This window comes from Pogona vitticeps, chromosome 6, assembly GCF_051106095.1.
Source record: "Pogona vitticeps strain Pit_001003342236 chromosome 6, PviZW2.1, whole genome shotgun sequence".
NCBI classification, from domain to species: Eukaryota; Metazoa; Chordata; class Lepidosauria; order Squamata; family Agamidae; genus Pogona; species Pogona vitticeps.
In genome coordinates this window covers 119,495,135-119,522,373 of record NC_135788.1, presented here as the reverse complement: position 1 = coordinate 119,522,373, position 27,239 = coordinate 119,495,135, and the positions used below count along the sequence as shown (strand labels likewise).

The window sequence follows — 27,239 nt, the reverse complement described above, 5'->3', positions numbered from 1 at the left end:
GGAAGGAAGGAAGGAAGGAAGGAAGGAAGGAAGGAAGGAAGGAAGGAAGGAAGGAAGGAAGGAAGGAAGGAAGGAAGACCGATGGATTCATCCAGCTAATATTGATTGATTGATTGGTTGATTGGTTGGTTGATTGATTGAATTTCCATCCCACCCATCTAGACCAAAGGTCTACTCTTAAATGTTACTGCTATTAAAATGCTGGCTGCATTGAGCTCCGCATAATCTTGCTTTGAATCCCTGCATATTCATCCGTCTGGTATGCTAAGATTTTTAGGGTTCCTGCCCTTTGCCCTTGAAAAGACTCCTCACTTCTAACAGCTGAACAACAGGTGGAGTCCTTTGTGCTCAGAAGAGGCCAACGTATCAAGGCTGCTCAGTGTAGAAATGGGTGAGACTGTCGTTTCCACCATTTCCAGTAAGAATTGATAGACATTTGCAAATTGATAGACATTTGCAAATTTCTTCCCAGTGGAGTTGGAAGCCATCTGAGGTTTTTTGAGATGAATCAGAGCCCTATTGTTGATTACAGGTATCTTGACCCATCATTTGTAATGTGATTCGAGCAAATCTGGGACAACATACTTGCAAACAGTGCTGGCCTTACCTCCCCAAAACTGATGACAAACCAAACCAAATCAAGCACATTTGTAAGGTATGGGAAGCGAGAAAAGCTGCATTTGTGGGAATTATATGTTTTCCACAGTTAAGGAATTTCCTTTTCTAATGATGGGCTATCTGTAACGTACAGTTAGGCCCTCTGGGGGAAAAAGTAAACTGATAAATTCTTCCATCTGTAATAGAAAGAATTTGCCAGCCAAAAGATGCGGTGACTTGGAGGTTATAAAAACAGTCAGGGGTCTTTCGCAAAAGGATTCCTTGGAGAGAAAAACATGTTATAATGGACTTTATTGGTTCAAAAACACCTTAAGGCATTCAGTGACACCCCTGTTATGATGTGGATGCTCAAAATTAAATGAGTCAACAATGAGAAGGGATGAAATTGGGTGCATGCGAATTGAACTTTTATTATTTTTAAAAGAAATTAATATGTATTCCCCCAGTTCCCCATAAGTAGAAATCACAAGCAACATCTATTTTTCTCCCCATTGTTTCCTTTCAGTTTCCTGTTCCTAGTGGGAACGTAACAATGGGTTCAGCCTAAGAGAGGTGATCAAACATGCAAAATGTTAAAGTGGAAGTGTAGAAGTCCATTGACATGGCACAAATCATCTCCGTACAATCACGTTGCAAATGCAGATCCAAGGGGCTTCCGTCACACACACACACACACACACACACACACACACACACACACACACACACAAAGGGGGGATGTGCCAAATCATTGTGGAAAGAAACCCAATCATGCCCAAGGAAAATTGTTGAGGGTGTTGAATGGCTGGCAAATTCCAAATTAAGCTGCTCCATGCATGCCCCCCCTTTCTCCTTCTCCAGCTTTGGATAAAGTATGTGTCCAAATTCAAGACTGTGTTCGCATTAGAGATACAATGGTTCCAAGGGCAGAAGTGTAGATTCCCCGCCTGCAGAAAACAAGCTCTTTGCTTCACTATTCCCACTTGACAAACCTAGAGAGCAGCTTAAAAAGCAGAGGCATCACCTTGCCGACAAAGGTCCGCATAGTCAAAGCTGTGATTTTTCCAGCAGCGATGTATGGAAACGAGAGCTGGACCATAAAGAAGGCTGACCGACGAAGAAGTGATACTTTTGAATTGTGGTGCTGGAGGAGGCTCGTGAGAGTCCCCTGGACAGCAAGGAGAACAAACCTATCCATTTTGAAGGAAATCAACCCTGAGTGCTCACTGGAAGGACGGATCCTGAAGCTGAGGCTCCAATCCTTTGGCCATCTCATGAGAAGACTCCCCGGAAAAGACCCTGATGTTGGGATAGTGTGAAGGCAAGAGGAGAAGGGGACAACCGAGGACGAGATGGCTGGACAGTGTCATTGTAGCGACCGACATGAATTTGACCCAACTCTGGGAGGCAGTGAGTGGAAGACAGGAGGGCCTGCCGTGCTCTTGTCCATGGGGTCATGAAGAGTCGGACACAACTTAATGACTAAACAACAACAACTTTTTAAAAATTAAAAAAAAGGGGTCATGACACAGTGGTCACGGTGCCCAAAAACCCTACCCAATGACAAAGTAAATAAATCAACATCAACATTTTTACACACCAAAATGATAAGGACTGAAGCGATACAGGGATCATTTATAAAAAGCTATGCTGATGGTGTGGGGGGAAAAACATGATTGGTTGGCTAATGAATCAACATCAAGTGAACAGAAATTTATAAAGTGATTTAAGTAACCGCATAATCAATATAAGGGGGTGGGGGTGGGTTTGGCAAGTGTGACTGCGCCCCAAGCCAGCTTTTCCTCTGTCTTCGGCCAAGAGAGGGTGCTTGGCTACACCGAGGAGCCATCCCCTGGTGTTACACAGCGATGCTGTTCTCTACCAAGACTGGGTTCAGGTAGCTGTAAGGGAGGGCCAGCTTTTTGTTCCTTTCCTCAATCGTCTTGGAAATGACAGCCAGGCGTTCTTGGAAGGCGGCAATGTGTCGCTTGGGTTCCTCTTCTGTAAAATGCTCATCAGGGTAGTGGCCCAGGCGTCCCTGGGGAGGGGGGGGGAGAGAGAGAGAACAAAGACAGGTGAGCTGAAGTGGACAGATACAGCTGCCTCCAGTTGGAGGATTCCTAAAAGTCAAAAGCTACGATGCCTCAATTCCATCTTTCGTCCCTTAAGAGGTTTTTTTTTTTGGGGGGGGGATGTTTTCTGTATCTGCTCAGAAGGGAAAAAGTTGCAAAAATGGTATATAATTAGGTGCAGTCCAGTTGATTCCAAATTAGGGTTTTCTAGCAAGACAAGTGGTTTCCCGTTCTTCCTGGGTTGACCTGGGACGACTGTGCAGCTTGCCCAAGGCCACCCAGGCTGGATCTTTTCCTGGGGGACCCAGCGGGGGAATCGAACTCCCAGCCTCTGGCTCTGCAGCCAGCCAGGCATCATCATCATAATCATCATCATCATCATAGCCAAATTCCTTGCCATCTTTGTGGTGGCAGAGGAGAATGTTATTGTTCCTCATGTTTGCTGGTGAGACACAAGAAGAGTGAGGACTTATTTCTGTCCTGCTCGCGAGAGGTGGTCTAGAACTGTATTTCCACGGTGTCATTATCAGAAGTGGTTACTAGAAAGAGCCAGAGACTGTGCTATGGACAGCATTCGCTCTTATACTAGTTTGCTATACAGTAGTACCTCGGTTTACGAAATTAATGCGTTCTGCGGGACATTATGTCAAATGGAAATTCGTAAGCCGAAATGCAGATTGCCATAGGAACGGGGGCGGCGGTATAAACCTCCAGGCACAATGCATCGTGGGGGAACCTTCTTCGGAAACCGAAACAAACAAAACAAACAAAAATGTTAATCGAGGCATTATGTGCAATGGATTTCCGTTTGTAAACTGAAAATTAGGTTAATCGTTCGTAAACCGAGGTACTACTGTAATCCACATTTTTCCGCATCCAGAGGGAAGTTAGAATAACCCCACCACCACCCTGGATACAGAGATCCAACTGTAATATACAACATTAACACAATTCTTGTGAAGAAATGACAGTCTGGCACTTGAAAATCTTGTTCCCGTCCCCTTTCTTCACTCACCTGTTCGTGCAGCGGGTAGCTCACTACGGAGAGCACCACCAGGAGAGTGCAGGTGGAGCTGACGTCCGGGAGGGTGTCCAGAATGCTCTCCAAGGACGCGGTGCCCTTGACTTTCGGAGGAGGCTGCCGCAAAGTGGCCGGCGTGTTGGGCATCCAGGCGGCGAAATCAAACTGTCCACAAGGACACAGGAGAAAGAACGAGGGGTTACGGGGTGCTGGGAAGAGGAAGGCCGTGCTGGAGGGTGAACAAGAGGAAGGGGGAAACGAAACATCGTCTGAAAGGCAGAAAGGCCTCCTCCCTTGGCTCAGAACCACGTACCTGCCCACTGTTGACCGCTGCATGGCGGGCTGAAGAGCAAAAGATGATCATGGTGAGGAACTTGGTCAGCTCAGCTTTCGTTTCCAAGGTGGAAGGGGCTCCTGTTGCAATGGGACACAACAGACAGGAAGCTGAGCTTTCCTCCAGCCGTTCAGAAGAACCTTGTCTTACATCATATGAGTGCTGAAGTGCACTGGTCAGCAGCACAGAAACATCGCTTTTTCTTTTTTGGCCTACATATCCCAGAATCCCCGGTCCATTGGAGTATGTTTGGACTTGTAGTTCACAAAAAAATGACCTTTCCAAGGTTGGATGCTGGTGTGTGCTGGGTATTCCCTCACAGTTACAGCAAGAGCTGCTAAATTTACTGTTGGAGTTTTTCCAACCTCGCATGCAGCCTTTAGCAGATTTGGCAGGGAGGGACCTTTTCTGGGCTGGGGTGACTGTCAATCTATCCAGCACTAACCAATGGTTCCTTCCCTGCCTCTGAATTCAAAGAAGACCCCGCCTCTCTGCTCAGTGCTTTTCCCCTCTCTTTTGTCTATTGTTCGTAGTCAACCAGTCCTTGGCTGAAAGCAGTCATGTTTTGCTGTTTGATCTGTTCAACTGCAAGTAATGGAACTTTTATTCTTTCTCCTACAAATGTCTCAGTTATTGGAACTGTAAGTGCCAATTAATGAGAAAAGGGATGGAGTGATCTGGAGAATTCGGAGCTCTTCCGCTCTGCGAATCCCTGCACTTCGGCTGCCCAGCTAGAGGGATATAACCAGAAACTCAAAACTCCGCAACAAACTTAATATAGATCTCGGGATCCATGGTTGCTCTCACATGACATCCTAGCCTAGCAAGAGGTGATAACTTCATTTGATCGTCTCCCAGCAAACCAAAAAAAGCATCCACAATTTTTAATATATATGTTTTGCTTTCAATCTGCTCCTGGTATAAGCACAGAGTGATCTAGCACCTCCCATGAGCAATTCAGAAATAAGTCCTCACTCTTCTTATCCTCACCAGCAAGAATAAGGAAGAAGAACATTCTCCTCTAACTCCGCCCCCCTCAAGGATGACAAGAAATTTCGTGGTGCTCTCGATGGAGTTCTCAGCTGGGGAAAAATGACAAGTTTTGTGGAAAATAGCCTTTTCTGAAGCAAAATAGAGTAGGACCGCCATACCCTTGGGATCAATCAATAAATACCCATGCTTTCACTGATCCATTGTCTGAAAATATTAAATAATAATAATTTTTTTAAAAACCCAGAAAAATAGGTATTTCCAAGAGGTATTGCCACAATTGGTCACTTTTTGTTGCTGTTGTTGTTTAGCCGTTAAGTCGTGTCCGACTCTTCGTGACCCCATGGACCAGAGCACGCCAGGTCCTCCTGTCTTCCACGGCCACCCGGAGTTTGGTCAAATTCATGTTGGTCGCTTCGGTGACACTGTCCAACCATCTCGTCCTCTGTCATCCCCTTTCTCCTCCTGCCTTCACTACCATGCTATATATATGGGGTTCACTGTGTCTGTGATTTCCAGTATTTGCAGGGTGGAGGGCTTCAATACCCCAGAGTCCCATCCATTTATACCCAAAGATGCACATTTCTCAAAACTATGGGAGCTATACTGATTGTCCCTGATCTGGCCGGACAGTTGCATTTGAAGGGCTGTATGGCGTGCTTGTGTTTTTGTCAACCATTAACTGGACCTTCTCCACTTCGGATATGAGGCTGTGTGTGCACGCGCGTTCATCCATGTGCTTTGCTTTCCACAGGAAAACACACTAGAAACATTTTAAAGAAAGTTACAGAGACCCTGCTCTCCACTGGCATGAGGAATGTTGGCTCTTGTCTCGTGGTGTCAAGACAGCTTGAACGGTTCAACCGACAAGGAATTTAGCGAGTAGTCTTTCTGTTGCTAGTATGCAGGCCGCTTGTGAAGGAGAAGGCAGACCTCTGGAGGGGGCCAGGCCTCCCCGTGAGGTGTGAACCATGCAAATGTCTGGAAAGGAAGACCCCCCAGGGTTGTCAGTCAACCACAACTTTCTTCCTCTCCGTTCTTCACCAAAAAGGGCTGGAACCTTAATCGTCTGTGATTTAAGACAGGGACCCATCACGCAATGACAGGATGGTCCTCCCACCTCTGCAAGGAGTCATAACCGGGGAGTGGCGCCTTGAAACTTCTTGTTTCAGGTCCAGTTGCCCGTATCATTGTAGATAAAGGGGACCATAGGTGGAACGAAACAGAGATAAACAGAGAGTCATCGATGGTGGGAGTGTCACCTGAGGATTCCCGGCCCAGAAATGCTTCCGTGAAGATCTCGTGGACCCACGCCTGTATTTCGGGGTCGTCCTTCACCTCCGCATCACATTTGTAGTAGAAGCCAACAATGGCAGAGACGAAGCTGAAGGTGGAAGAAAGAAGATACAGGGTTCCTGAAAGTCAGGGTGGGGACTTGAGTCATGGGACTCGCTATCAATGATGTGCGCTCAACTCTCGACTCGGACCCCACACAACCTTACCTTTTCTTTTTCTGGGGAGAAAAGCCTGTCTTTTATAGGGCCTCGGACTTGGGGCTTGATACCAAAGATTTGGATTGGAGACTCAAATCCTAAGACTTGCAGAGCCCAACGACTCCTCGCCTCGACTCCTTGAGGGACAGAGGCGTAGCTTTCAAGAGAAGAAACCCAACATAGACTTCTCCCTATCCCTGGCAGTCCAAATTAGAGATGGACACGAATCACAAAAAAATGGGGATTTGTTTCTATTCGTGATTCGTCCAGGTCAATAAATCACAAATTGCGAATTTACAATTTTCCCCCTGATGTTTTGACAAATCGATTCGTCAATTCATTTTTAATTTAAAACCCTACAAAATGGCCCTCAAAGACACCTAAAGACACCAAATGTGCAGGGAAGCTTCTCCTGACTCTCCTCTACAATCGTTCCACGTTGGGTGAAGTTTTGACTTCAGACATCCAAATTATACACCCACAAAGTGGGTCCTCCCACAGGAAATTGCCCTTTTGCAGCTGGCTTGGGGAAATCCAATCTACACCAAACTTGGAGTGCTTGTACAGGAGAGTCATGGGAAGCTTCCCTGTGATTTTGGTGTCTCTAGGTGACTGGGGAGCCATTTTTTAGCCAAAGAAATCACTAAATCAAAAATTGCTAAGAATTCCTCGATTTGTCATTTGTCGGGGCATTGATTTGTACAAATATGAATCAACGAATTAGCAATTTCTGAACAAATTTGGCAATTTGTTTTTTAATTTGTGCCCATCTCTAGTCAAAATACATAACTATCAAAGCAACAAACTAACAGCTTGTTGTCATGTCTGCATGCATTGAAAATCAGTAATCTGAAGTAGCTGCCTCAACTTCTCTAGTGATGGGGGGGACCTCCAGAGAGCAGAGATCTGCTCACTCCTAGACCATGGAAGTCCATTCCCACTTCTAACCCCCCCTTCCAATATTTTCCTTTTAAAAAGACGTTTTCCCTACTGAAAAGGTCCCTCACATCCTCTAGTATTCTATAGAGATTCTCTAACATTCAGACTAAAACCCACAGCAAATTGGCCGTTGCCCGCCAGCCTCATAAGGCAGCTTCTCATTTTCTGTCCATGCTCAGGGCTGGATGGAACCGCCTTTGCTTTCCTGCACACACACCCTTGAGGTGCATGCTCAGCAAGGTGCATCTCTGAAGACAGACCCCCCCCCAAGCTCAGCCACCCCTTCGAGACTCACTTCTCTATGGCTGTCCAGATCTTCATCCCATCTTCCATGTAGTAGTAGTTAGGGACGGAAGTGACTCCTCGCTGTTGGAGGTCATCAGGGAGGCAAAGGGAGGAGTACGTGGTGGTTTGGGTGCCCTTGGCCATCAGCTGTACCATCCCCTCCCGCCCTGTCGAAGCTGCCTGCCGACCGAGAGACAAGGGGTCAAGGAGGCTACCCGTTCCACCCTCAAACGGTTCACTCTGCAGGAATGAAGGGGTCCAGATCTTCTTGCGATTACCCACTGCCTCCCCTTCCCCTCCAGCCGCCGGGAAATCGATTTGTCTCAACGCACCCAAAGTTCTAAATTGTTAAATCAGGGACGGGCTACTTCCGTGATTTTCAGAGGGAGAGTTTTGCTCCGCACGAATTGTCATGGACTGCATTTTGTCTCTCCTTGCTAATGAAAGCTGGTGGTCCATCATGCTCCCAAATTTCTCCACCAAAGAGGGGCAAATACAGAAAGCAAACATTCTGAGAAGGTTTCTGTTTGCCATGAGATTTTAATGGTAGACTGCTACCGCCTTGCTTTCCTCAAAGGGACCTCCCGCCCATTTCCTCTACTAGTTTAACCATGTTAAGGGATTCCTGCAAGCCCCTTAAACCTGGTTTGTCATGAACGCAGAAGTGTTCCTTGGCTTTTACAAGCTGTAGATGTTTGCTAACCTTTTACTGAAAATCACCAAATGAACTCAAACTAACCTGCAGGGTATGAAGCTGAGAAATCTTGGATTAGGTTAGGGCTCAATCATACATAAGAAAAGAACCCCAGTTACACTGATTCTTTTCATCCCTCTCTTATACCGAAACATTTTCCTCCAGCAGTCACATGGTATATATATTGGTGGGAGTGTTTACATTGTTTAGCACCGTCTCAATTCATTTCTTTCTACTTCAACTGTTATATCAGGCTACACTGCTCTTTAATTTTGTATCAGTTCATTTTCTCTACTGTTTTGTGGGACAACCAGGCCTACGTTGGCTTTTTTTTAAAATTGCCAAAGGTGACATATCGATAGAGCAGAACAAGCCTTCTCTCCTCCTCCCCTTTTCCCTTCCCTCCTTTCCTCACTCATCCCTTTTTCCTTATTTCCCTGCATATCTCTCCCTCTCTGTTCTCAGCTTCCATTTTTCTTTTCCCTTTTGCACAGTGTTGGGAGGAGGAAGTAGGTTTTAAAAGACTTGCAAAGTATTGAGAAGAGCAGGGTTTTTTTAAAAAAAAGAGAGAGGGGGGGGACATTCATACGACACCCCTTTCTTTACAATTCAAAACAAGGAGTGTCTCTTTCTTGCCTGCAAGGGAGGGGGAAAGACTGCTTCCTTCTCATCAATGTTTGTTGTGGCAGCTACTTTATTTATTTTTTTAATTTATTATTAGACTTTTACCCTGCTCCCCTAGACAACGTCTACTCGGGGTGGCTTACATGGATAAAAACACAATATGACAATATTAAAATAATATAAAACACAATTTTAACACTTATTTTAACACTTAAATCACCAGGAGCTACTGCTCCTTAAATCACTAGGAGCTACTGCTAGTGATTTAGCAATATCCCTTTAAACTTTTAAAACAATCCAAATAACAGCCCAAACGATATCTAACTGGGGTTCTTTTGGTAGGTGTGATGGAGCCTTTAAGTGAAAGGATTTTAACCTCTTAGGGAACTTCCGCTTCTAAGCACGGCCTTGGCGTAATGTCCGTTTTGACCCTCAATATATGGTATCCTCCTTTTAAGAATGTTTCTTACCTTATCCAGAAATCCTCCCGGATGGAGCAGAGAAGTGCGGGCCAAGGTGTTGATGTGGAATATAAAACGGGTATGAGGGATCAGGAGCTGTAGAGAGGAAAGAGACCACGGGGGTGGGCGGGTTCGCGCCGCCTGGCTGAGACTGGGGTTTTGGCTTTCTTGACAAAAATTTCTCCCACTTTTTTCCTCACACCCTGATAGGTTTTAGAGAGATTGGAAATGTTTCCTCGTTGGAACTACTCAGTCTCTCAGAATTCACAAGCTAACGTGGACATGTTAGGATTCTTTCTTTAAAAAAAAACACAGCACTCCCAAGTTTTGGGGTGCTAATACATATCTTGCTTCTCACTGAACTAACGTGCAGAGACTAACAATCATAAAATGGGATTTGATTAAGCTAGGATGTTTTAAATGCAATGAACGCAAGTGGACTCTCTTGCTTCCGTGTTGCCCTAAGTGGGCACTGATATGTTTTCAAGCTAGTTCAAAGAGCAAGGTGGACTAGGATCTTGAAGAGAGAGGTTGGTCTGAACCAAAGGAAAATAACGTTGTTTCATGAGCGTCCATGCTGTCTGTGGTTTGTGTGACTGGGAGGGATTTTCCTGTGGGTTGATTGTCCGTCTACCCAACATTAAACAATTGTTCCTTCCAGTCTTCAATTTCAAAGAGAGTCCCACCTCTTTGCTGAGTGTTTTTTTTTTACCCTTTCTTTCTTGGGTAGTGGCAGTTTGTTTGCTGTTGATCTGTTCAGTTGGTTGCTAGGTATGTGTGCAGTACTGGAAGTAGCCTAAACAAGCGTGTAACTTTCAAGTAACTGTAAGTAAATTCTTTCTGCTACAAATGTCACAGAGTGAATTACTTTAAGTGCCAGTTCATGGGAAAGGGGTGGACTGTCTGGGAAACTGGGTAGCTATTCTCCTCTGTGGTTCTCTGTACTTTTATTGCATAGCTAAAGGAATTTCACCAGAAATTCAAAACTCTGCAACATGTGCTGTGTTTTTCCCCCCTTGAGAACCTTACCTTGTAGATTGGGTGGCATCGGGGCAGCTGACGGAGAGTGGCCATGACATAGACTTCTCCCAGGAAGTGCGCTTCAAGGAGGTGGGTGTTGACTTCATGGACATGGAAGTTGGCCAGCTTCATCCAGATCTTGGCCAGCGTCCAATCCCATTTACGGTCAGTGGGAAGGAAGATAGGGCTCTCTGGACCAGGGGTCTGGCTGAGCTGTCCAGAAGAAAGCAGACTTCAGCTGGTTCATTCTGTTCTATACTCAGAAGGCTGAATATTTGTTTGTTTGTTTGTTTGTTTGTTTGTTTGTTTGTTTGTTTATTTATTTATTTATTTATTTATTTATTTATTTATTTATTTATTTATTTATTTATTTATTTATCGCTCCATCTAGTGACCTTGCCACTACTCTAGGCAGTTTCCAATAGTGAAATTACTAGCCAACATCTCGCTGCATAAGTTAGATTTTTGGTAATTAAAGACTTCTTCCTTCTGTCCCGTGGCTTGTCTGGCTCTCACGTGATCAGTCTCACTGCATCAGAGCCCTGGGATCCCTGGACCAGAAGGAGGAACTCTTTCATTACCAGTCATCTTCCACTGCTGGTGGAGTAACATTATCATTCTTACATGGGAGTGTGGCCTGATCTGACCAAGAGCACTTCCGGAATTTGGGACCCATTGCTTATCTTCCTGATGGGTTGGCCTCCAGCTTTTCACCTAGCAGTCCATGGGCCCAGTGCTGAATTTTGGAAAGGAAGAACTCTGTGTTTCTGCTTGCAAAAGGATCACACTTATTTGGAGGGTTTTCCAGCTGTTGGCGGAGTACAGAATATGAAACACTTGTGGGACACAAGTAGTGCACACATGCTCTCTATGTACCTGGATAGCCAAAGGCATCATCTGTCCTTTCGGGTTAAGGTAGAACAAGCAGATGGGGGCTGCGAGGTACTGCTGTATCCCGTCCAGCTTGCAGGTGGGTATGCCCTCGAGGATTTTGTAGTCAATGATAAAGATGTTTCCTTTCTGGGGGAAAGAGAGAAAGAGGACAATAAACCAGGAGAGAGGCACTGTACCTTCATGTTATCTGTTATAAAGAGGGGAAGAAACTCTGTCTTGACTAGTAGTTTAGATGTTTGCTTCTCTCATCCTCACATTTTGCTTGCAAAATTATACCTCTTCCTCACGGAGGGTATTTTGTGACACTTCCAGCCGAGAAAAGGAATTTTGGGGCAAAGTCAGCGAAATGGCACAAAATAACACTTTATAACACAGATTTTGAAGGATTTGAAGCATTGGATTGGGTGCTTGTGTCTCTTCTAACAATCAGCCATCGGGTGTGTGCTCTCTCACTCTCTCTCTGTATCTCTCTCTCTGTATCTCTCTCTCTGTGCTTTGCTTTTCAAAGGGGAAATACACCCATTTTGTGTAGTTTGCACACCTCCCAAAGACCTTAATGAGAAAAAATGGCACTCATTGTCTTTTTCTCATCAGGAGGTGCAGAATCTGGCCGAGCCTGAACAATTGCATCCTCTATTATTTTAAAAAGGAGTCCTTGTAACAACCATATGCAATCAGTATTACCTCTGTCTTAGGGACAGGGTGACGGAAGAGGGAGTTATGTACAACGGATTCATGGCAAAAAGAGAACTCGAATGCAGTTCTCCAGTTTCCACCTGCGATGCTCTACATGGCGAGCACATCCACGTGACGAAATTCAGCTGGGACTTTTCCAGATCCCTCGCCTTGCTTGACCAGGTGTCAAAGGTGATCTACCAAGAACAGGAGGATCTCTTTTCCGTGGTTATTCGAATACTCGTTTCCAGAGCCACAAAGAGGTCTCTCGAACATAAGTGTACACTACCTTCAGCTCTTTTTGAAGACTTGTCGATGGTCCTAGGCAACCCGCGACCATCTCTGGAGTCACCGGAAAGTTAGGTGGGATCTCGGTGCACTTTCTGATCATCGTGGGGTGGACCCCGTTCAGATATTGGTAGCCAAAGAAACTGTCCTCCAGCCAGTGTTCGGCAACGTATTCTGCAATGTTCGAAACAGAGCAAAGCAACGTCTACCGACTTCCATGAAGAATGTTTGTGTTTATTTTTAAATGAAAGTGGGGGGCGTTGGGGGGGAAGAGAAACTCATAATGCTGGTTCTAGAACCAAGGTTTTACAGCATCTTCTGAAAGTGTTCGCAAAGGAAGTTTGTAATCTGTTTTTAAAATAGTGTTTTCTTTTCTTTTATGATGTGTAGTTTTCAGGATTCCAGAGTGGGCCTAAGGACAAAGATGACTTCACATCAAATCAAATCCAATCTCTCCACTTTTTGCATTCCTACCTGAGACTGGTGTTTTGTTAAACCAAAAGATTTTGTGAATATCTTCCAAACTTTTCCAGGAATCCCTCAAACCGGAGAAGCCTTTCAGCCTCACTTCAAGTTCCCTGAGGGGAAAAAACACAAGAAAGCACAGAGAGGAGAAAATCAGCTTTTCTGCCCTAATAATATTCATGTCCCCTCAAATCAATTCTGAAGGTGCCATCCGATCAACGATGGTGACCCTTTTTTTCCTGCACTAGTCCCTCACAATATGTATCATCTGCTGCTGCTTAATCCTCACTGCAAAAGTTGTCAATAGGTGGGCAACGGGAAAGGTTTAAAGGCTGTGTAATCCCTGCAGCTTTTTAAAAAAGTTGGATAATTAAATATAGGAAGGAATACGAGGCATCTGCTCGGAAGCATGTTCGTACCGGTAGATATTTATGCAAGGCATGCCATGTGCTTTGGAATACTGTAGTTGGAAATCATTGATTACTGTAATCCGCAGAGTAATTTGAGACCTTTTGATCTTGGAAGTTTATGTTTAAAAAGTAATTTGTGTTCATGGCTAGTTACAGTGTATGACAAACTGACAGAAAAGGCAGAAACATCACTAAAACATAAACTTTTTTCCTCTTTCTCTCTCCTGTTCCCATTCTGGAAATAAAGGCAAATTACCAATAAACCTTCAAGATTCTAGTCCTCATTTATTTATTGAGCAGTTGCTACACTAGAACTGGAACTCGGTTTGTTCTTTTTCAGAACACACACACACACACACACAATGTTGTTGTTGTTGCTCCTACTCCTATTCATCCCCCCCCCCCCACCGTGGCCAGTATATGCTATTTTTGGCTTCAAATCAACTTACAGTCAAATAGCTGGAAAACCCAATGACATCAACCATAAACGCAAATGTTTCTGGCTGCTTCTCCTCTTTCCCGATGGGTTGAAGTACAAACTCCCATCCTTCCAGCCAGCTGGGAGTTGTAGTCCAATATATTTAGAGGGCGCTGAACTGGGAGGGGAATGGATTTCCCGGATCTGGCCGGAAAAGCTAGAAGTGGAGAGGCAGTGGGGTGGGTGTGTGTTTGTTTCTGAAATTTTGCCCGACCTGGAGGCGGCATCCAGACAGGGCTCGAGTCTCTGATCCCCTGTCCTCTCCTGTCCAGATTGACAGGTCGAACCGGTGGCTGCCTTTGGGAATATTTTGGGGGGTGACAACCCTCTTAGTGTTGCGTACACCGTGTTGTGTACCTGGGTGGAAACAATGGGGCCGATGATCGGAGACGATAACACGGGGCCTGTTCATTGTTGTGATTACATGACCTTGATGGGGTGATGCAATAAGAAAAGGCACATCTTCCAACCTGCGCACGCCAATGCTTTCAAAACTGGCTAATGAGTCACGGCTCACGTGGAAGCCCTGATTCTCAGAGCTTGGAAAAGTTACATTTTTGGACTGCAACTCTCAGCATAGCCCAGAGGTCAACCTGTTTCTGTGGTCAGGTTCCCTCCCAATCACAGCCTGAAAAGGTTCAGCACTTGGGCGTCATCCACCACCAGGAACGCCATGCATTTTAACAAACTACTTTTGGGTTAATGGTTATTAGACCTGGTAGTTATTTTTTAGGTGCCACGAGTATCAGCCAAGTTACAGAAGTGTGATGAACAAAAGGAAAACATTGTTATATATTTTATTATTTTAATTTCACTTAGATAGGCATTGGTCCCGAAATGGAATGTAAATGTCTACTATTTATTTATTTATTTCATTTGTTTGTTTGTTTGTTTAATATATTTCTCCTTTAGTGGACCCAAGATGGCTTACATCGTTAAGATGACAATATGTTAAAGCTCGAAACAACTGTACAAATATTTTTAAAAAGAATTAAACAAACATTATACTGTATTAAAATTGATAAATAAAATCAGTGCTAAAAACACATTTAAAAGCAATGTTCATTAGTTCTTCCCATTTGCTTTTACAGATTTTTTATCAATGTTTTTACCTGTCTTGCTTTTATTTTGTTTTACTTTACTTTATTTTATTTTGTGGAACTGAACTGAACAGAGCTAGTAGACAACTTCATTTGGAGATTTCAGAGCAACGAATTAAAACAAGCAAGCACTGAAAACGTACATTAAACACAAACATTCAAATAAAGCTGTGGTCAGTTTTTCAGTCAGGAAATGCTGGTCTGAAAAAGCCCCAAAGAGAGTCAAAACGAGAGGACACTTTTTTTTTTTGGAAAGGTGTTCCCCCAAGTGACAAAAAGCACACATCATCATCATCATCATCATCATCATCATCATCATCATCATCATCATCATCATCATCATTGTGTGACAAGTCAATTCTAACTTATGGTGACTCTTTTCAGGGTTTTCTAGGTAGAGCATGGTTGGGCATAAAAATCAAATAAATAAATAAATAAATAAATAAATAAATAAATAAATAAATAAATAAATAAATAAATAAATAAATAAATAAGGAATATTTGGTCCGAACAAATGAACTCTTCCAAGAAGCTGATTCTGAAAGTTGTTTTCAAAGAGCGAGAGCGAGAGCGAGAAGTAATTTTCACAAACCCTAAAAGGGGGGGGGGGGCTGACATATTTCTGCTGCTTTTGAAAACCATCATCATCATCATCATCTTAGACGGCAGAGCTAGAAGGGACCCTACGGAACATGGAGTCCTGGCCCGCCAAAGGAGGCCCAGCGGGGGATTCAAACTCCTGACCGGACATCTGAGCAACGTCGCTCTCCAGCAGTTCCTTCCCCCAACCCGCCAAATGGAGCCAACAGGACAAAGAAACTCACGATTTGGCGGTTCGGCCGGTAAAGACGGCAGTCATGCTGGTGAGGTATTTGGAGTTGGCATCCAGGGCGTCCAGACTTTCTACGTTGTGGCAACGGGGCCAGCCTGGCGCGTATTCCTCCCACCTGTGGGTAAAGGGAGAAGACCAGGGTGGGATGGGTCAGGTCGGGTGGGGTGGCTCAACTCGGGGGGAAGCCCACTTTTTAACTGCTTAGCAAACTCCTTGCCAAACAGAGTTTGAGGGTAACTGATGCCAAAGACTACAGAAGGACCCCCTGTATCTGCAGGATCAGTATCCACTGATTTGCTTATCCACAGTCTGGAAATATTAAAAATATTTTTAAAAAATCCTAGAAATAGATCTTTCTAAAGATGAAGTTACTGGAACTGGCCACTAGAGGGAGGCAGAGACCATGATATGTAAGTGTTTGCTATTAAAATAGCATTCATTATACAGTAATCTGCATTTTTCAGCATCTGCGGCGGTGGGGGGGGCTTGAAAATGATCTCCTGTGGATACAAGTGTGTGTGTGTGTATGTGTGTGTGTGTCCTGTTGTACAGTGGGGTCTTGACTTAAGAACGGCTTGAGTTAAGAACATTTTGACTTAAGAACCGCTCTCATAGGAAAATATTGACTTGACTTAAGTACTTAGATTTGAGTTAAGAACTGAAAAAAACCCACGTGGGAGGCAGGGAAAGTGCAAAATGTGAACTTTCAGTTAACTGTTGGCCAGTGAAAAGGGTGCCTGTCTGCTTCCTCACTCCTCCCAGCGTTTAGAGAGTGGATTGGGAGTCTTCAGACTGCCTGGTACTGCCTGGACTGTCTTTTCCCTGCCTTCCCTGAACCTTTCTTGACCTAAGAAAAAAAGAAACAAAATATCCCCCTCTAGTGGTCGAAGGCGGAATAGCAGCTTCCCATTAGTTTCTATGGACGGAAAAGAGCAGATACGGATTAAATGGTTCTCAATGCATTCCTATGGGAAATGCAGATTTGACCTGAGAACTTTTTGACTTGAGAACCGCCTTCCAATACGGATTAAGTTCTCAAGTCAAGACCCAACTGTATTTTAAAAACACACCAAGGTCCAGTGGATTGTGGATGCCAGTGTGGCCTTAGTGGCCCAGAATTTCTTTCTCTGGGAAACAGAACGGAGTGGATCTCACCTGCTGTAAATATTTGTCTGTGTTTTTTGGAAGAGAGAATGCTTATCGGGATCAGCCACGCCTGTGACCCACGTGACAACGACGGGCCCCCGTCCCAGGTGAGCCATCCTTTTCAACCCAGGTATATGGCGTCGTGGTAAAAACTGGGACTGCCAATTGTCATCATGACCATTACTCATAGCCGGTCCTTTCCAGAAGACTCCAAAAACTCCAGCAACTGGCTTGCTCGTGACCCCCTATCGAGAAGCGGGTCTTTTGCAAAGGCAACGGCTCCTAATTCCCCCCTTCAAAATCAAACTCCTGTGCATACTTTGCATTACAGTGGGAGTAGCTGGCAATGACATTTCTCGGTTACTGCGTTACTGTGCAGAGTTCAATTAAGGTCAGGGGAAAGAGGGAAGAAGCTTGGGCGGGCGGGGGGGGGAGTGGATTATTTTTTAGTCCCTGCGCATCAGAAAGTCCCAGGGCATCAACCCTTCCCTGGGGGGGGGGTACCTCCTTAGGAACTACGCAAGGAAAACATTTAAAGCTCGGGGAAGTTACTTTTTCCGAAAGCCACTTCCTGAACCCCCTCCACCTTCGTGGCCCGTGTCTCTTTCCAGGCAGTTCTCATTCCTGCTGGGATATTCCGGCGGCCCCAGCAGAGACTTTGAAAAGTGGTGTCTCTGTTAATTTGGCTCTCTTCTTTCTGTGGTGCAATGGAAGGTGTGATTTCACCCCGACGTGACTAAGATACCTGGTTCACCCCACCCTTACTTTCATGTCTGAAGGACATACCTGTTCCAAATCATATCTTTCTATCTAGCTGCAATCTAGACTAATCCCCCGAGGGAAAACCTATTCTAGAGAAAGACTTTTGATCAGGGATACTAATGAACCTGTTGCCAGAACCTGCTCTTAGTCTCTGATTCCCACTAGCTGGCTGCAGGCCGTGGAGAATGGGAGTTGTAGTACTGCTGATATTTAGGATCCCATTTGGAAGGTCTCTGTAGCCGTCGCTTTGCGAAGTGTCTTAAAGCACCGACATGATAGCTCTGAATATCCACCCAGTTTGGCAATTTGTATTTCCTGCTGCAGGTCCTTTGTAAGGCTAATGGGTCCTAATTGCCCATTCTGCTATAAACTACCTCTTTGCATTATAACTGGGGGGAGGGGGTCATGAGAAAACCATGAGAAAACCAGTCCCATCTCCCTAGCAACTGGGGAAAACTGGAGCGAGGTTTAGAGAAGAAACAGAAGCCGAAAATCACATGGCTTGGCAGTTGGCATTCTAGACCCTGTTGACCAAGAAGGTCTTGGTTCTTTGACCCCACGAGCCCTCGTGTGCTACACCATTGGCGGAAATCTAAGGCTATTCGGTTGGCCACAGTCTCTTTAGGAAGCTAGTCAATTCGCTCTGTGTTTTACTCCAAACTTTCGATTAGCCCGTGTGCTGATCCAACAGGGCTCAGTGTACTGGATGGATCCTTTAATTTGAGCTGAAAACCCTTTAATGCCCTTGCATCATCAGAGTCACCCTTCTTGTCTGGCTCCACCTAAGCCTTTGCTTCTCTCATCGAGCAGGTAAACCTGCGTCCGGGCTCAACCAGTTCAGCCTACAAGTGGGAGGATAATTGTCCGTTCCAGCCCAGCAACCAATATTATTGTCCCGCAGCTGGAAAGCCAGGGTGTCATGGACGAAAGCAAGGCCGGATCTGTTCTCCCTAAGTTTTCATTTTCTCAATGAAGGGAATGAGGACCATATTTTAATATAATATGCAGCACAGTTACAGTATTCCTTTAGCCAGCTGGGCCCTTCCATACTGATGATGGTTACACAGCTCAAATGGAACGTGTTTACCATCATGGCTGTCTCACCTGTAGAAATCTTGCTGTTTTTTCAACTCTTCTTTCCGATGATCCAGGAGAAGTTGGTTGCCTGCGTCATCCGCAATTTTTTTGGCTGGAGAGAAGAGGGGCAAACAGGTAAAACTTATTTATTTGCTTATTTTTAAATATCCACCCACACGCGCCTTTCTCCTCAGAAGGACCTCAAGGAAGATGCTGAAAAGGTGAGGCCATGTTCTTTTAAAATATCCAAAGCCCTCCCTCTTTTTATATTTAAGAGCACTCTCCACATGCCCAAAGGTAACCTCTCTGTTGGAATTGACCCTAATGCTGGGGAAAGTGGAAAGCAGCAGGAGAAGAGGAAGATGCAATGTGAGATGGATTGAGGCAATAAAGGAATCCACAATCTTGTGTCTGCAAGACTGGAGGAGGGCTGTTAACGACAGGACTTTTTGACCATTGTTCATACACAAGGTCGCCACTGCGTCGGAGGTGACTCCATGTCGCACAACGATCAACACTTCCTCTTCATTTCATTTGGTTTGCACCGCGCCAGGTCTCTCTCTCGATGGCTGCCTATTTATATATGTATTTATTTAACTTATTTATAATATTGCTATCCCGCCTTTCTCCTTAAAAAGAAACCAAGGTGGGTATTTGCTCATATCTTGTCTTACAGAGCCAAGGAAAGTAACTCATTGAAATAACTAATTCCAAAGTTACCCATTTAAAGTCCGGAGTAAAACCCGGGAGTGGATTCGCAACTTGGAAACAGTTGTCCACACACAAAGAAATAAATCTTATTTTCTGGCTCCGTCCACAGGCTAGAATTCCCAGCCGACCCCCTCCGGTCCATCTGGGGAAAGAGGAAGGCCGAGGGACGTACCTGTGCCTTCCCGCAGACTCCAGGTGCCGTGGCCCTCCAGCCACTGATAAGAAGGGAAGGTGTACACGTCCCCCTGCGGCGTCTTCACCTTGACGTAACTGCAGTACCAGCCGTCGGAAGGGAAGAACAAGTAAGGGTCTTTGTGGAGTCGTATCATCAGGAGAGACCCCAGGTCTGGCTCGCACGGAAGGCTAAACTCGTCCACCTGGATGCATAAAAGAAATAAAATCGTTTAAAAAGAACAATATGTTTTGAACTACAAGTATCAACCCCAGCTGTGTGCATGAATCTTACCGCTTCGAACAGGAAAAATTTAATTTAATTTGGAGTGGCTATCCCTTTAGACTGTGTGGACCACAGCAAACTTAAAGAAATGATAGTGCACTGACCACCTTGTCTATCTCCTGAGAAACCTATATGTGGGACAGGAAGTAACAGTTAGAACTGGATACGGAACAACTGATTGGTTCAACATCGGGAAAGGAGTACGACAAGGCTGTATATTGTCCCCCAGTTTATTTAACTTATATGCAGAATACATCATGCGGAAGGCTGGACTGGAAGAATCCCAAGCCGGAATCAAGATTGCTGGAAGAAATATCAACAACCTCAGATATGCAGATGATACCACTCTGGTGGCAGAAAGTGAGGAGGAATTAAAGAACCTTGTAATGAGAGTGAAAGAGGAGAGTGCAAAAAACGGTCTGAAACTCAACATCAAAAAAACTAAGATCTGGTCCCATCATGTCCTGGGAAATAGAAGGGGAAGATATGGAGGTAGTGACAGATTTTACTTTCTTGGGCTCCGTGATCACTACAAATGGAGACAGCAGCCACGAAATTAAAAGACACCTGCTTCTCGGAAGGAAAGCGATGACAATCCTTGACAGAAAAAGCAGAGACCTCACCTTGCCAACAAAGGTCCACATAGTCAAAGTTATGGTTTTTCCAGTAGTGTTGTATGGAAGTGAGAGCTGGACCATAAAGAAGGCTGACCGCCGAAGAATTGATGCTTTTGAATTGTGGTGCTGGAGGAGGCTCTTGAGAGTCCCCTGGACTGCAAGGAGAACAAACCTACAGAGTAGTCCACCACGACTAGATAGGCGGGATATAAATTAAATAAATAATAAATAATAATAATAATAATAATAATAATAATAATAATAATAATAATAATAATAGTATCCGTTCTGAAAGAAATCAACCCTGAGTGCTCACTGGAAGGACAGATCCTGAAGCAGAGGCTCCAATCCTTTGGCCATCTCATGAGAAGAGAAGACTCCCTGGAAAAGACCCTGATCTGGCGACAGAGACTGGCGAAACGTTAGGAAGAAAACCCTCCAAAACACGGCCAAACAGCCCGAAAATACAAACAAACTACAACAACTTCGTTGATACTCACTGCATCTAAAAAGTAAGACTATTTTATTTTATTAAAGATATTTTCAAATATGTATTTAAATATTCATGTAAAATATAACTGCTAGTTACACATTCACTACTTATGGTAGATATGTTACTCATTTCCTCGTTACTTCCAAGCTCTGCTTCCGTCAGAATGTTTCACCCTGGATTTACTGCCTAAATCTTACAGATTGACACCAGGTTGTAAAATCCAGGCAGTCTCAATGCGGCAACTCCATCATTGTTTTATTAGCTACTGGGTGGCTTCCACCTCTGTGTTGCACTTTGCTTTGTTAGCCTTTTCTACGGCTGATAGAAGGCACCCAGTGGAGTAGATAGAGTGACAGACGAGGTTCCTGGAGTCCAGAGTTCAAATTCCCGTCAGCTATGGAAACTCACTGGGGGAACGGAACGGGTAAAGCCCCTCGCTTATCTTGAAAGTCCGGCTAGAGTGGCTAAAAGTCGGTTCTGACTTGAGGGCGCTTGACTCACTAAAGGATGTTAGGAATGCTTCTGTTTAAGATTGATAAGGAAGGTTATTATGACATACAAGGAGAGGAGGAGATAAACCAAGGTCTCAGCAAGCGTTAACAGGGAGAGTCGGCATTGATATATAGTTAAAGCTGGACTGTGACTTGGAAGGTCCAGGGGGGGAAATCTCCACTCAAATGGGAAACTCACAGCGCAATCTTGGGCTGGGCATCTCTACCCCGTAGGGCTGTCGTAGGGGAAATGTAGGAACAAGGAGAGACATGGACACCAGCAGAATGTGCGATAGAAACAGGACCAGCCATTCACAATATACCAGCCAGGTGATGAGAATACTCATGGCTACCCCGTGTGTTGTAGTGTATAGAGTGGCGGACTAGGATACTGGAGACCTGGGTTCGAATCCCCATTCAGCCATGAGGGGCGGGAAATGGTAAAACCACTCGATAAATATCTCACGTACCTTGAAAGAACTATCAGAGCTGCTCTAAGTTGGTTCTGACTTGTCAGCACATAACGAACAAACATTAACAACAATAACAATGATCTTTTCCCTGCAGACGTTGCCACACAACCTGTTACGATATCGCACCCTTAAAGGGCGGGAATTGAAGGTGCTACTGGACATGAGATGAGGGTCGCCTAGCTCCATTCCCAGCTACTCAGGAGCCAGCCAGAAGTCCCGGGGAGCTGCGGCTGCCAGCCAGAGCGGAACATATAGGGCAGGATGGATGCATGCCATAAAAAGCCACAACCTGTTTTCCTACCACAACATTAACTGATCAATTGCAAAATCTAGCAGCACACAACATTTTTGCCTTAGGACCATCTAATCCCTAATAATCGTAAGGGGAGTGCTTTTCTCTGAAATGAAGAGAAAATAAAGATGGTTTTCCTTTCTGTGGGCAGTTTAAAAGCATTCCTTTGAAATACCCCCCATATTTTCAGTACGTTTGTTGGCTTTTCGTGCACTTTGTCCCCATCCAACACCTTCTGGAACTGTTGGATGCCGTCTCCCATTATCCCCAGCCACTGGCTTGGGAGTGATGGGCATTGTAGTCCAACTCTTCCCGAGGGCCCTCGTTCAGGGAAGACTTTGGTGAAGCACCTGCCGGGAAATACCAGCCACCCAGCAGAAAAAGTTCCCAAGTTTTCCTCCAAACCTCACGAGCGAACCTCTGTGCACCGCCGGTTAAGATACTCACAGCGCCGCGCACAAAATCCCTTCCAGAGTTGTTCAGCTCCTGTTTGGGGCTCTCCCCTTGCGTTCCCACTAGGGTGATGGAGATCCTGCTGAAGGTCCCACCGAGGAGGTAGTTGCCGGTCGCCACCTGGACCTTGTAGCTGGCCATCTTGCTGCAGAGGAAGAAAGGAAAAGAGAGAAGAAGCGATGGGATTAGCAGGGAAGAAAGTAGGATGTCAGCCTTGCGTCTGCTCCCAAGGCAGGTCTGAACAGCCTTTTCTGCTCCTCCCTGGATGTGGTTAAACGCGCGCACACCCCACCTACTCCAGCCGATTTTGACTCTGCCAACGCTTAGCCGGGAGGCTGCAGCGAAATACATAGAATCCCTTCGTCTCTATTACGCAAGTTCCCTTGTTAACCACTTGGGCTCTCAAAAGAGGCTACGCTTGTTTAAAAAAAAATGCGGTTGCACCATCCGAGTATCTTTCAAATATCTCAGATACTGTATGTCTCCGGAGGCCAATATGTTGAAACTGAGACTGTCCTACTTTGGGCAGATCCAGAGAAGGCCAGATGCTCTGGAAAAGACAATAATGTTAGGAAACGGCGGAAGGCAGCAGGAAAAGAGGAGGACAAAATACATGATGGACGGACTCAATAAAGGAAGCCCCAGGCTTGCGCTTGTGAGAGCTGATCAGGCCTGTTGAGGACAAGACATTTTGGAGGTCCCTTATTCATAGAGTCGGGACGTGGTGGCGGTGCGGGCTAAACCGCAGAAGCCTGTGCTGCAGGGTCAGAAGACCAAGCAGTCGTAAGATCAAATCCACGCGACGGAGTGAGCCCCCGTCGCTTGTCCCAGCTCCCGCCAACCTAGCGGTTCGAAAGCATGCAAATGCAAGTAGATAAATAGGGACCACCTCTGTGGGAAGGTAAACAGCGTTCCGTGTCTAAGTCACACTGGCCATGTGACCACGGAAAGATTGTCTTCGGACAAAACGGTGGCTCTATGGCTTGGGAACGGGGATGAGCACCGCCCCCAAAGTCGAACACGAATGGACAAAAATTGTCAAGGGAAACCTTTACCTTTACCTATTCATAGAGTCACTATGAGTTGAAGGTGACTTGACCTCACCCAAGACAAAATGTCTAGGGAAGAATCGGCTTCTTCCTCTGCAGCTTATGTTTTCCTTGACAACTTCTGCAGATGCCAGAACAGCGGTGCCCGGGGAGAAAGAAGATTTTGGCATTGGCATCGCCAGAAGAAGAAGAAAAAGAAATGCATTGCGTGGTACACACGTCACAACACAACCCTAGCCAGGACTCTGCTTTGTGTGACGTGTGCCTATAATGGAGTTATAAATGTTGACTTGCAAATATTATAATGTAAACACCCACACCCCCACACCCACACACACCCACACACCCACACACACAGAGAGACACAAATCAGCAGCTGCCATGCCGTTTTGTAAGAACAAAACAAAAAAAAAATCACGATTCACATGTAGACTTTTAAAGACTGATGAGGATTGCTGTAGAACGCTGAAGCTTGCACCCTATTCTGGAATTGCAGCTGCCTGCTCGGAAAATTGACCTTCTTCTTGGACCCTGCCTTGCTGAGCAGGCCTTCCTGCTAGTGTAAATGAGTTTCGTCCTTGGACAACGGGACCCAGCCCCAAACTCACCCATGCTCCCCTAACGGCTCGCTTCCCCCCCGAGACCTGTTCCCCCCTCAACCCAAGTTTTCAGACCCTCCAAAACCCACCCAAACGCAGAGAAGATCATGGTGCCCCCTGGAGGCCATGGAAGTTATTACAAAAGGTTGATGCATCTTCCCATCGCTCTGAGAAAGTCTATAAAACCCCAAAGGTGTTGAGTGAATGATAACAGAACGCTTCACAATCCTCCGAAGCATTTAATTACTGCCTTTTTTAAATAGCTGAAAAAGCCCAAATCAGCAGCTTCCTCCGCTGACTGCGAACACAGATGAGGCAAGGCTCTGGCAGGGTGGTTTTGCATGGCCGAAGGCATAAACATGCAGAGGCCCTGCGGCTGAGCCCACGGATCCTTGCGCAAGGCCAGTCCCTTGCATTTCCAGCCCGGGCAGGCCACGACTGCGACCGTCCTGGTTCTCGCTCCGCAGCCCCGAGGAAGGTGGCGAAAGAGAGGGGGAAGAGGCCAAAACGGGGCCCTTGTCAGAGGGCATCTGTGTCGCCTTCCTGCGTCTTTCCTCCAGTGCATTCCATCATCCCCGCAGCTTGGAACTAGCTCCTTTTCAGATCACGGCCCTCAGAATCTGGGTGTGATTTTATTTTATTTTTTAAAAGGCATCTGGGAAAGAAGAAGAAAAAAAGCATTCTGGGAGTTTTAATCCCGAAGTCCAGAACAGAGCCCGGGGATTCTGCGAATGGTCAGAACAGGAAAAATCCTCCTCCCAATAAAGGAAAATGTCCAAGCTTCCCCCCTCCCCCTTATTAGAAAAAGAAATTGTGATGAGATGGGGTGTGAAACTGAGTGAACAATATCAGGTACGTCCTATTGGGGACATTCAGAAGTAAGAAGATATAAAGCAGTGAAAAGAGATCCTGGGAAAGTGATCTGGATCGGGCCCACAAGACAGGATTGGCCGTTGTTTTGGAACAGCTGTGGTGGCTGGCTAGCCTATCTATCTATCTATCTATCTATCTATCTATCTATCTATCTATCTATCTATCTATCTATCTATCTATCTATCTATCTATCTATCTATCTATCTATCCATCCATCCATCCATCCATCCATCCATCCATCCATCCATCCATCCATCCATCCATCCATCCATCCATCCATCCATCCATCCATCCATCCATCCATCTCTCTCTCTCTCCATCCATCCATCCATCCATCCATCCATCCATCCATCCATCCATCCATCCATCCATCCATCCATCCATCCATCCATCCATCCATCCATCCATCCATCCCACCCAGCTGGCCAAAGGCCACCCTGAGCTGTTTCCAGCTTGAAAATAACAGTAAGAACCCTAACACAACACTGCTAAAAGTATTCAAAATCAACCCAAAACTGACAGTGCCTTTTAAACTACAAAGACGTTTAAAAACAGGCGAGACTGAGGATAGATCAAGTCAGAGGCTAACAGAGTCGGTGGCCTCCCCGGATTGATTATTTTGGAAAGCCTGCAGGAACGGCAGCGTTTTTGAGGATTGCTTAAGGACCACCAGCGAAGGGGGCCAGGTAGACGGCGGGAGGTTCTCCGCTGGGCTTCAGGGGACCGACGTTGAAGACCGCTCTGGAGGACGTCCCCAGCCGGCCCCCCTCGGAAGCCAAGTGGGGCAACCCGCCTGAGCCGCAGATGTTGGCAGTGTTTCAAAAGTGGGGGCAAACTGATTTTTAAAATGCAAGCTGTTCATGATTGCCACCAAAAAGCCTTTAAAGGTTCCGGGGGGGGGGGGCGCTATCTGTCAGAGCGGCCCCCCTGTTGAACATCGGCCTGGCTCACCCTTTCCACTCAGGCTGGTCTCCTATGGGTGGCCACTCCGAGGGAGGTCTCCGCAGGGAAGCCAGCCTTCGCGGTGGTGGCCCCACCTCTTTGTGGAACAGCCTCCCAGGGGAGATCCGCCGGGCCCCATCCCGTCCTCCCTGCTTCCAACAAGCAGTTAAAGACCGGCCTCTTCCAGGAAGCCTTCAGAGACATCCCTCCACCCCCCACCCCCAGGAATCGCAAGCACAATCAAGGTGTGTGTGCTTTTTCTTGGTGTTTGTTATGGGATGGTTTATGGGATTTGTTTGCAGGGAGGGGAGGATGCATTGGGTTTAGCACATTATTGTCAACCGGCTAGAGTTGTGCTTTGCCCTCATCGGGTGGTATACAATGAATGAATCAATGAAATAACCTATTTTTACTGCAAGAAAGGCTGAAGTGCTTGTGACTTTTTCTTTTCCTTCCTTCTTTTCTTTCTCCCTTCCTTTTCCTTTCTTCCTTTCATCCATCAGCTCCTTCCTCCCTCCCTCATCAGCTCCTTCCTTCCTTTTCTTTTTTCTCTTCCTTCCTTGCTTTTCTCTTGTTTGTTTGTTCCTTCCTTCGTCCCTCTTCCTTCCTTCTTTTCTTACTTTTCCTTCCTTCCATCCATCATCAGCTCCTTCCTTTTTTCTTCCTTCCTTCCCTCTCATTCCTTCTTTCCTCTTCCTTTTCTTACTTTTCCTTCCTTCCATTATCAGCTCCTTCCTTCCTTTCCTTTTTTCCTTCCTTTCCTTTTTTCCTTCCTTCCTTCCTTCCTTCCTTCCTTCCTTCCTTCCTTCCTTCCTTCCTTCCTTCCTTCCTTCCTTCCCATCGCTGTGCGTCATGACTTCAAGGATGGAAGTGCCATTTGCTGCACTGCCTCAGGAAGCAAAATATTTTGGGACGGCATGGAAGAAGACAGCTTATAGGAGGAAGAAAGTGGATGTGCCATGTAGAGCACCGGACTGTGACCTGGGAGGCTTGGTGACTTCAAAAGCCCACTCGTCCGTGACCCTCACAGTGAGACTGTGGGCTGGTCATATGGTCTCTGCCTGGCCTACCTTGTAAGCTTGTGAGAAGGCAGTGGGGAAAAGGCGCATCATGTGCAACAGAAAGCAGGGAC

At 45.7% G+C, this 27,239-nt stretch overlaps 1 protein-coding gene across 1 annotated transcript; it reads right to left on the bottom strand.

The window, feature by feature from the left end:
• Positions 1–1,003: 1,003 nt before the first annotated feature.
• On the bottom strand, positions 1,004–22,957 carry LOC110088257 (hydroperoxide isomerase ALOXE3). Its single transcript, XM_072977138.2, has 14 exons — positions 22,639–22,957; positions 19,541–19,745; positions 18,685–18,769; positions 15,665–15,787; positions 12,862–12,965; positions 12,389–12,561; positions 11,407–11,550; positions 10,540–10,743; positions 9,520–9,606; positions 7,742–7,911; positions 6,277–6,398; positions 4,004–4,104; positions 3,685–3,855; positions 1,004–2,635 (listed from the first exon to the last, which is right to left on the bottom strand). Exons 1-14 carry the CDS (start codon positions 22,783–22,785, stop codon positions 2,456–2,458), a joined length of 2,016 nt encoding a protein of 671 aa, XP_072833239.2. The 5' UTR covers positions 22,786–22,957; the 3' UTR covers positions 1,004–2,455.
• Between the last annotated feature and the right edge of the window lie 4,282 nt (positions 22,958–27,239).

Coding starts and splice junctions, on each gene's coding strand:
- LOC110088257 (XM_072977138.2), bottom strand. CDS start 22,785: ATGGCCAGCTACAAGGTCCAGGTGGCGACCGGCAACTACCTCCTCGGT. Junction 7,912..9,519: donor CGGGAGGATTTCTGGATAAG/GTAAGAAACATT, acceptor CTCGGTCGGCAG/GCAGCTTCGACAGGGCGGGA. Junction 3,856..4,003: donor CAGCGGTCAACAGTGGGCAG/GTACGTGGTTCT, acceptor CCTTGTGGACAG/TTTGATTTCGCCGCCTGGAT.